Source organism: Haliaeetus leucocephalus, unplaced genomic scaffold (genome assembly GCF_000737465.1).
Source record: "Haliaeetus leucocephalus isolate CR32 unplaced genomic scaffold, Haliaeetus_leucocephalus-4.0 Scaffold136, whole genome shotgun sequence".
NCBI classification, from domain to species: domain Eukaryota; kingdom Metazoa; phylum Chordata; class Aves; order Accipitriformes; family Accipitridae; genus Haliaeetus; species Haliaeetus leucocephalus.
The window spans coordinates 3,026,464-3,035,666 of NW_010972572.1; the positions used below are offsets into that span (position 1 = coordinate 3,026,464).

The following is a 9,203-nucleotide window of genomic DNA, read 5'->3' on the forward strand; positions in this document are numbered from 1 at the left end:
AGCTGAGCCGAGCCGAGCCTCCGCTCCTCGCAGGCCCCAGGACGAACGGCGACGCCGCCGCCAGGCCGGAGGAGCACCGCAAGGCGAAGCTGCCGGCACGGGCCCGGCGGGACAAACCGCAGCAGCACAGCTTCGCCCACCGGCTGCTGGTCGCCGCCCTCAAGGTACCGTGTGTGCCCCGGTGCCGGTAATCCCGCCGGGCTCGGCGCCTCCTGCCCCGCCAGGGCCCCCCCCCGCCTTCTCCTATTCCGCCTCCTCCTCCCCGCTGTGACCGCGCTCTCTCCACAGGGCCACAGCGGCTCCGTCTCCTGCCTGGACTTCAGCAGCAACGGCAAGTACCTGGCGTCGTGCGCTGACGACCGCACGATCCGACTGTGGAGCACCCGGGACTTGACGGCGCGCGAGCACCGCTGCCTGCGCGCCAACGTGGGGCTGGACCACGCCGAGCTTGTCCGCCTCAGCCCTGACTCACGGTAGGGCCAGGCCTCACCACACCTCACCCACTCCCAGCCCAGGGACCGGTTGGGGCGTATAGGCACCAGGACGTCCTGTGGACAGAGCTGCCGGTCACACAGCGCAAGCCTCGGCCGGGGTCAGTGATGTGTCCTCTGGGCTGCACGGAGGCGACATCCCTCATGCGGTCTTAATGGTACCACTGATTCATGGCCTCTCGTGAAAACAGCTGGCATTTTAACGTGGTTCTCAGGGCAAATATCCCAGTGCCTAGCTTGCTGTGCCTGTGGAGGGTGCTTGTTAAGGTCTTTGTCAGCAGGCCCTGCAGCAGGGTTGAGTTGCTGAGCCACTCTGGGGACTGGGGAGAGAGCTCTTGCTGGCGGGGAATGTTGGCGGAAAAGCATGCCTTGGCACTTTGTGAAGTGGCCTCTTTTAAGAGAGAGGAAGGGATCTCGTTTACAGATATGGAGTAATAAATTCTGTTCTTTTCCATTCAGCATTGCAGTTGAGCTAACACAGGGAGAGAACCTAGTGCCGTTGTAAAGCATACAGCTGTTGATCTGCCAGTGTATCCATTTCCCCAGGTGCCACTGAATGACCTATTAGTTTACCTGTTGTCGCTAGGCTGAGCTGAGGTAGACTGTTTCTTAACAGTTCAGAGCGCCTGTCCTTCCACAGGGCATTCATCGTTTGGCTGGCGAATGGCGAGACTATTCGTGTCTATAAAATGACCAAGAAGGATGATGGCAGCTTCACCTTCACTGCAACTTCAGGGGACTTCCCAAAGAAGCACAAGGCTCCTGTCATTAACATAGGAATTGCAGAGACAGGTATGGAAATGAGCTGCTCACTTGTTGAAGCTCGAGATCGGCTTTGATTTTCTTGAAAAGCGAGAGCTGCTGGGTTGAAAGTGTTGGAGTTTTGGGCATTCTCAAGGCCCATTTCTGCACCAGTACCTGATTCTCTGTAGTCTCTTAGGTGTCACTTTTTAGCCTTTGTTTACTGCTGAGTGAACTGAAAGATGTCATTTTCAGACAGATTATATTCTTGTAAGCTCAGAACTAGCTCCCCAATATGCACAGTCTCTCAATTTACATTTTCAGGGACGCTGTTGCAAAGAGGTCTGGTCTCAATATTGAGAGGATCGCTGTTCTCTGGCCCACTCGTCTCTCTTTAACCAGTCAAAAATCTCTCTAGTGAGTTAATGTGGTCTATCTTGGACTTCTGGGGTCTTCTACAACAGAGGCTGGGGGGGATGTGTTAGTGGTGAGGGCTTGATGGATTAAGGCTTCAGGTATGTGACAGTGGGCAGTTGGAAGTGGGTGGATGTGAGTTCACCTCTGCAACAGGAGAGCAGAGAAAATGTTAACCGAGACCTTTGTTCAGCTGTGACAGTGAAAACTGAAACCTGTAACAAGTAGCTGAAAGGTAAACAGGCAACTCCCTGTCCGGGCTGACATGGAAAAGGGGAAAGCATTGCAAGTGGAAACAAGCAGGAGTCCAAAATGCTGACACAACCAGTAATCATGGTTAATAGCAGTGTGACTTGTAGTCAGCTACCGGTCACCATCTGAGACTTGAAAGCTACAGATACCTCGAGTTGTGTTTTAATCATCTGGGGAAGACCGAGTCTGCTGCGTTACTCCTGTGGTACCAGCTTAGTGCTGAGCTCTGCAAGTGGGGTCTGAAGGGTGCTGGGGTGAGAAGCATGCCTGGTCTCTGAGTGCCCACTGATGGCTGCTGAAGCCAAGGGTGCATTAAGGCATAACCAGGAGCCAAGTCTTCTGATACTGCTCTTTGCTTTGTCCCAGGAGATTGACACTCCTTGAATTTTGGTGCTGCATTTGGTTTTCTTCACTGTCTGGGTTCAGGGAGAGGTTGCCCTGCTTAGGGACTGTCCTAGGCCTTTGATAAGTCTGTGGCAGCGTTAGGCCTGGGACGTCTTCTGATCTTTGTCTTTTTCCTCCAGGAAAGTTTATCATGACAGCTTCCAGTGACACTACCATACTGATATGGAGCCCGAAGGGTGAAGTCCTGGCCAGCATTAACACTAACCAGATGAACAATGCCTATGCCACGGTGTCGCCCTGTGGGAGGTGAGAGGCATGAGGTATTCCACGCTGCTCCTGCTGCAGAGTGGGAAGCCACAGGAGCCAACAGGAACCTTGCTCCTTCCCAGAGGACGTCATCAGTTCCGACCATCAGCAGTTAACTGTTATTTTAATGCAATTTTTGAGGGTTCCACATTTTAAAAAGGGATTCCGGCCCCCGAGAGCAGCCCCTCCAGGAGCACTGACTCTCACCTGTGTAGTCTCAGACACTTGGTGGGTTGCCGTTTTGCCTCAGCACTGCTGTTCCTATTAATCATCTCCTGAAGAGCTGAGGAGAACAGCGTTGGCCTCACATAGCAGAGGTGGGACAACACAAGTGGCGTATGAAAAGCAAGCAGCATTTCTAACTTGTTTGTTACCTTTTAAAGGTTAATTATAAAATTAAAATATTTGTTACTGGGTTTATCAGGAAAATCTTGTTCCTCACTCTGTCTCTAACTTGTGGCTGCAGGAAGACTTGCCATGCTCCAAGCTCAGTGCGTTTGGGGATCAAAAGCATTTAGGTTTTTTGCTTTGGCCTATGAGTTTCTCATTCCTAAGTTGTTCTGGTCCTTGGTGGCCTTCCTTAGCGTTCCCTTTACCAGCCTGGCTTCAGTGAAAGGTGGAAACTTCTTCAGCTGACCCAAGCAAAGATTCGAACATAAGAGTGTGGATGGCTTTGCCTTCACAGAGCCCTGTCTTAGGCGCCCCTCTGCCTGGGAGGGCTGCCCCTGGCCCCTGCCTTGCTCAGGGGGCCAGAGGAGAGCTCTGTAGGGCTGGCCCTGCGGCCCGGCCGGAGTAGGTGCTCTGTAACAGGTGCCCTATGTCTCTGCTTGTTTGTTCACCCAGGTTTGTGGCATCCTGTGGCTTTACCCCTGATGTGAAGGTGTGGGAGGTGTGTTTTAGCAAGAATGGAGACTTCCGGGAGGTGGCCAGGGCTTTTGAGTTGAAAGGCCACACCGCTGGCATACATTCCTTCTCCTTCTCTAATGACTCAAGGAGGTAAGTGTGTGTTACCCGCTGCCTGAAGCAGTACACCCTGGCTTGCCCTCAGGCCACGTGAGCTCACTCCTTCCAGTGTATGCCAGCAGCCTGCGCAGGGGGGCTGCACCCCTGTGCAGTGTGGGGAACACTGCCATGCGTGCTCTCCTGGGAGCCCAGGGCAGCAAAACCCCGACTGGCTTGTGCCACCTGCGTATTCCCTCTGGATTTCCTCCTGGGGGTGACTGCCATCCGTGCTCTGCAAAGAGGACGAGGACTGTATGTGTGTACAGATTCGTACTTCCCAAAAGAGCTCTCTGTCCACAAAGGATTCCTCATTCGCAGGTGTGGCAGGGGAAGAGGTGCTGCCCGATTTCCTTGCACTCACCTGTGCTCTGTCTCCTGGCTGCAGGATGGCGACTGTTTCGAAGGATGGGACATGGAAGTTCTGGGACACAGATGTGGAATATAAGAAGCAACAGGATCCATACCTGCTTCTGACGGGGAAGTGTGAGGTGATGGAGCCTTGTCGAATCGCCCTGTCCCCTGATGCTCGCGTCGTCGCCATCTCTAGCGGCACAGACATTGTTGTGTACAACACGAGAAGAGGAGAGGAGGAGGAGCGCTTTCTCGCCGTGCACGGACAGTGCATAACAGACTTGGCTTTTGACACTAACAGCCGCTACCTGGTGTCGTGTGGGGACCGGGCCATCCGCGTCTTCCACAACACTGCTGGTCATCGGGCAGTGGTGGAGGAGATGGAGACCATGCTGAAAAAAACTGGGAACAAAGCCACCCGAGAGAGGCTGGAGCAGCAGATCTCCAGTGCCCGCAAAGCGCTGGCCGCAATCTATGGCAAGAAGCACTAATCCTTCCCCCACTGTGGCACGTCCCGGCTCTCCACGGTCGCAGACAGCTGTGTTCTGCCTTTAGGGATTATTTTTTTTAATAACACTGAACAACTTGTAATAAAAGAGCATGCAGACTGCGTGCCCAGGGCCTTCCTTGCGTGCTTTCTGACTGGCGACAGAGAGCTGGGCGCTGCGTCTGCTTGGGGATGGTGGGGGGCAATGGAGGGGTGACGCTGTTGTGCCTTTCTCTTCCAAGGGCTTGTCCCCACCTGCTGTCTCATCGCTATCCCGTGGGAGTGATTGCTCAGATGGGACCAGTGTGCTTTTCTGGACTTAGAAAAGGGGGTTTTGGTGTGTGGTTTGGGTTTTTTTGCAGAGGAGCTGCCCCAGCTCAATCTGCGATGCTAAACGGTGGGCCTTCTGGTGCGCAGAAGCAGGCAGCGCTTTAATGCTGCTGCCTGCAGGGCTCCTTCCATGCGGGTCGGGCAGTTCAGGTCATGTACGACCGCCATGAGCACGATGCGGACTAGAGGCCCCCGGGTCGTGCTGAGCGCCGGGCGGGACTTGACCCAACATAAGATGGCGGTGCCGGCGCCGCACCACGCAGGAGGGCGGGGCGAGCGGCGCAGGCGCAGTACGCGCCGTCGCTCTCCGTCACCCCCCCTCCCCCCGCGTCCTTCCTCCGGGCGTGGCGAGCGCGGTGACGCAGGACGCGCAGGGCGGGGGCGGGGCGCGCGCATGCGCGGAGAGAGGCGGCGGGTGCTGCGGAGCCGGGGCTGCCGGGGCTGCGGGCGCCATGTCGGGCCGCTCGGTGCGCGCCGAGACCCGCAGCCGCGCCAAGGATGACATCAAAAAAGTGATGGCGGCCATCGAGCGCGTCCGCAGATGGTGAGAGGCGGGGCTGCGGGGGGGTGGGGCCTGCCCGGCGTGCAGCCAATCACCGCACCACACGGGTGCCGGTGGAGGTGCTCTGGTAGCGAGTATCCAATCAGCGTGCTGTGTCGGGTAGTGGGCAGGGATAGCGAGGCAGCAGCCAATTAGCTCGCTCCGTCTGCTCGGGGGTGCGGAGGGGACCGGAAGCGCCGGTGATCGGCGGGCGGCCCGACCAATCACGACGAGGATGGCGGGGTGAAGGGGCGGGCTGCAGCGGTGCTTTCGATTGGCGTTACCCCGGGCCAATCGGAGCCTTGCGGGAGGGGCTTGTTGCCAGGGTAGCCCCGGGCCCGGCTTCTCCCGGCCTCGGCTCCTGGGGGGGGGGAGGGGCTCGGCGCCGTTAACGGCTGTGTCCGCGCAGGGAGAAGAAGTGGGTGACGGTAGGCGACACTTCCCTGCGGATATTCAAGTGGGTGCCGGTGGCGGACAGCAAGGAGGTGGGTACCGCGCGGGGCCGGGCCCTTCTCCTCAGGGCCGCCCCGGGCCCGGCCCGCTCCGCGGCGGGGGGCCGGAGCCGAGCCGGGCCCTGCCGCCCCCAGCCCCGGCTGAGCAGCTCGCCTCAGTGGCTCTGCAGGGGAGAGCCCTGGGGCTCCCTGCTGCTTCTTCCCCTGGCCTCTGCAGCGGCATCGGGCCTCTGCCCGGGGGTCATGCCTCAGTGCAGCCTGGACTGTAACGTCTCCCACGGACCTCCATCTGCTGTTGCCCTGCAGCAATGCGGCCGTGCTGGTGGATCCGTACCGTTTTTCTCCCTTGCACCTGACCTCACACGCTCTTGGATGATCCCCTCTCGCTGCCTGTGATCCTTTTTGCCTTAATCCCTGGAGGACTTGTTTTTATTTGGTGGTACTCCTAGACAGGGGTCAATTTCCCCTTTTACTCCTGATTCTGAGGCCTTCACAGCTGAAGTTTTGCCTCTCAGTTAGAAAAGTGCCCAAAAAGGAAAGGGAAAAGGCCTGCATGAGCACACCCCTCTGGGCTGCTGGGAGAGAGAAAGGGGAGTGGCTTCTCTGGAGCAGTTTGTGCACCTCTGCATTCTCTTGCCAGTGGTGGGCTCCTCTGACCGTGTATTTCTGCTTTTCCTTTTCTCCTCAAGAAAGAGAAATCCAAATCAAGTAGCAGCACTGCCCGAGAACCCAATGGCTTCCCAGCCGACACCTCTGCCAACTCCTCTCTTCTCCTGGAGTTCCAAGGTGAGTCTGGCTGAGCCCCCTTCAAGCTGGGGAAAGACCTCAAGGCCTTATAGAAGCTGAGATGTTGCTGGCTTATGTATGCTGCGTATATTGGGAAGAGCAGTGTGCGTCTTCAGTGCAGGGTTGTGCTGATCCAATTCTGGACTGTCCCTGCTGAAACTGTTCATTTTTTCTGTCAGAAAGAATTTTAATTGTCTGTTTCTGGGATCCTCTTGTAGGAAGCTTCGTGGGGAACTGGAGGAGTGGGGGTTCCATTCCCACTTTGTGGTCCCTGCTGGGGAGAGGCCAGTAGCTGCCTGCAGCTGAGCCTGCTGCTTCCAGCAGTGATTTGTATGGACCTTAGGATGAAAGGGCAGAGGATCTCCTTGACCTTGCTCTTGGTACCGGAGCACCGCAGCCAGCCACAGACAGGCCGGGCTCTGTGGTGGAGTCAAGCAAGGCTCAGGCAGCGCATGGGCTCACTGCTGGAGCAGAGTGTATGCCTGTCCCCAGCCTCTCCACTCAGCTCTTGGTGCAGCGAAGGGAAATTGGGGACTGTGTTGGCACTTCCAGTAGATGCGGTGAGAAGGTTAGCGTTGCAGGTCTGCAGTTTGGGACCACTTTACCTGGAAAAGATGTGTGCCGGGATTGCCTCCCTGTCCAGAGGCAGGTGCTGAGCGTTGGTGCTGCTGTCAGATTGCAGCCCCACAAACGGAAGAGGTACAAAAGCCTGGTACACAGGCAAGAGGTCTCCTGCCCTTGAATGCCTGGGGCCCTTGCAAGCTGCAGACGTACAATTTGTCGGCACAGCGCTTTGTATTACCTCTGTGCCTTCTGCTCATTCTTTCTGAATAGCCCAGGGTCACTCTCTGTCTGCTCAGACTCATTTCCTGGGCAGAAGCACCCCCTCTCCTGTGGCATGTATCTGATGCCAGCTGTGTCCCGGCGGGGAGTCCTATGCCTGGCAGCACTTAAGTTGATCAGTGACAGTGAATCCCCTGTACTTGGACTGCCTCTTACTGTGCTCTTCCTTCTCCCTAAGACCCTGGCTCTCAGTGCTGCCCTCGGCTGCCTGTGCCCCTGGGTCAAGGTGCTCTTCTTCACTAGGTGCTGTTTCTGCAGATGAGAACAGCAACCAGAGCTCCCTGTCGGATGTCTACCAGCTCAAGGTGGACAGCAGCCCCAACTCCAGCCCCAGTCCCCAGCAGAGCGAGTCCATGAGTCCTGCCCACACGTCTGACTTCCGCACGGACGACTCGCAGCCACCCACCCTGGGGCAGGAGACGCTGGAAGGTGGGTGCTGGGGTGCTGGGCTGGGAAGGGAGGAGGTGGATGGCTGGGCCTGGGGAAGGCCCTGCCAGAGCTGTTGCTTGTTCGGTGGGTGACTGAGGTACTGCTGGAAGTGGACAGGGCAGTGGAGACTTGTCTTCTGCTGGAGGTCTCTTCTCCTGGCTCAGCACTGAGCTGGGTACCCCGGTGCTCCTGGGTGGGCAGTTTTGTTAACCCTTCTGTTCTCCCCAGAGCCCTCCCTGCCTTCCTCAGAAGTTGCAGACGAGCCTCCCACTCTCACAAAGGAAGAGCCAGTGCCCCTTGAGACTCAGGTAAGGGAAGGGGCATTGAAACCATGACTAAACACGCATGGAGCCAGCTTGGCCCTTTCACCCTCGTTGCTGCCCCTTGTAGCAGAAACATCTGGAGAGATGGACTTGCTCTGCAGTCCCAAAGTGCCCTCCAGGAGCTCCCCAAACCTTCTGGCTTCCTGAGCTGTCCCCTGGTTCAGTTCAGGTGTTAAAAGTGTGAAGAAAGGAGGTGGAGGTGGAGTAAAGCAGCAGTTCTAGTCAACTCCAGGGCTGAAGTGGATTCTCACTCCTGGTGCCCTGGGGCTTCCTCACAGATGAAAGCCTGGGGTGTCCCCACAGTGTGACAGCCTTGTCTAGGTCCACGTGGCTTGGTGGGCACACTGAGCTCCCGTCACTGCCCATGACCTCTACCTCTGGCTCTTGCAGGTAACTGAAGAGGAGGAGGACTCTGGTGCGCCGCCTCTGAAGAGATTTTGTGCCGATCAGAACTCTGTGTGCCACACGGCCTCGGAGAGCTAGCCTGCCCACCCCTGGGGAGAGCGCCTTCGCCAGCCCCTCGCAGAGCTGCCTGCCCTCCCCTGGGGGACGGGGAGCTTCCCTCCAGCCCGCCCCTTCCCCAGGGACGGGTGCTCCCACCACTCGCCATCCAGCTGCCCTGCCCTGCCCTGCTCTCCAGGGCAGGAGCCTCCCGCCAGCCCCGGCCGAGACAGCCTGCGCTCCCCCGGGGCGGATGGGGCTGCCACCAGAACCTGCAAATTTTGCCTCTATTTATTGGCTCCCTCTCTCCCTGCTGACCTGTTCTGTAGCATGAGGGTCTCCGGTGGGCGGGCGGGCCGTCTGCCTGCGCGGGGGGAGTTGTCTGCAGGACTCCCTGCTCTCCCTGGCGCCCGGGGCACTGGCAGGAGCCGTTTGCCTGCTTCGGGCCCGCCTGCCCACCCTCCCGGGAGAGCCGCCTTCCACCTGCGAAGTGATCTGTCCGCTCCCTCCCTTGAGAGCGCCGGCAGGAGGTGGGAGGCGGGGAGAGGCCGAGTCCTGCCCAGCCGCGGCAGGGATCCGCTGGGACGCTGTGCAATAAGCTGCTAGTTCAAGCCATTGGTGTTGGGAGAGCCGGGAGCGCCCCCCCCAAAGGAGGGCAGGTGCCGCCGG

At 58.0% G+C, this 9,203-nt stretch overlaps 2 protein-coding genes across 4 annotated transcripts in view; both read left to right on the forward strand.

Annotated features, from left to right (window-relative positions):
* Positions 1-4,483, forward strand: part of TBL2 (transducin (beta)-like 2) — a 5,225-nt gene extending 742 nt beyond the window's left edge. Inside the window, exons 2-7 of the mRNA XM_010585974.1 lie at positions 3-164; positions 289-473; positions 1,132-1,283; positions 2,423-2,549; positions 3,393-3,545; positions 3,937-4,483. Of these exons, the coding sequence (XP_010584276.1) occupies positions 3-164; positions 289-473; positions 1,132-1,283; positions 2,423-2,549; positions 3,393-3,545; positions 3,937-4,393 (1,236 nt within the window). The 3' untranslated portion in view covers positions 4,394-4,483. The remainder of the gene's footprint in view (positions 1-2; positions 165-288; positions 474-1,131; positions 1,284-2,422; positions 2,550-3,392; positions 3,546-3,936) is intronic.
* Positions 4,484-5,140: 657 nt separating this feature from the next.
* BCL7B (B-cell CLL/lymphoma 7B) overlaps positions 5,141-9,203 on the forward strand; it is a 5,128-nt gene continuing 1,065 nt past the window's right edge. Inside the window, exons 1-6 of one of the 3 annotated variants that reach the window (XM_010585953.1) lie at positions 5,141-5,263; positions 5,670-5,745; positions 6,402-6,498; positions 7,585-7,770; positions 7,999-8,078; positions 8,484-9,197. In XM_010585953.1, the coding sequence (XP_010584255.1) occupies positions 5,172-5,263; positions 5,670-5,745; positions 6,402-6,498; positions 7,585-7,770; positions 7,999-8,078; positions 8,484-8,576 (624 nt within the window). In that variant the 5' untranslated portion in view covers positions 5,141-5,171 and the 3' untranslated portion in view covers positions 8,577-9,197. Of the gene's footprint in view, positions 5,264-5,669; positions 5,746-6,401; positions 6,499-7,584; positions 7,771-7,998; positions 8,079-8,483; positions 9,198-9,203 lie in introns of those variants that run through there. The other 2 variants (XM_010585955.1, XM_010585956.1) reach the window with 2 other exon arrangements.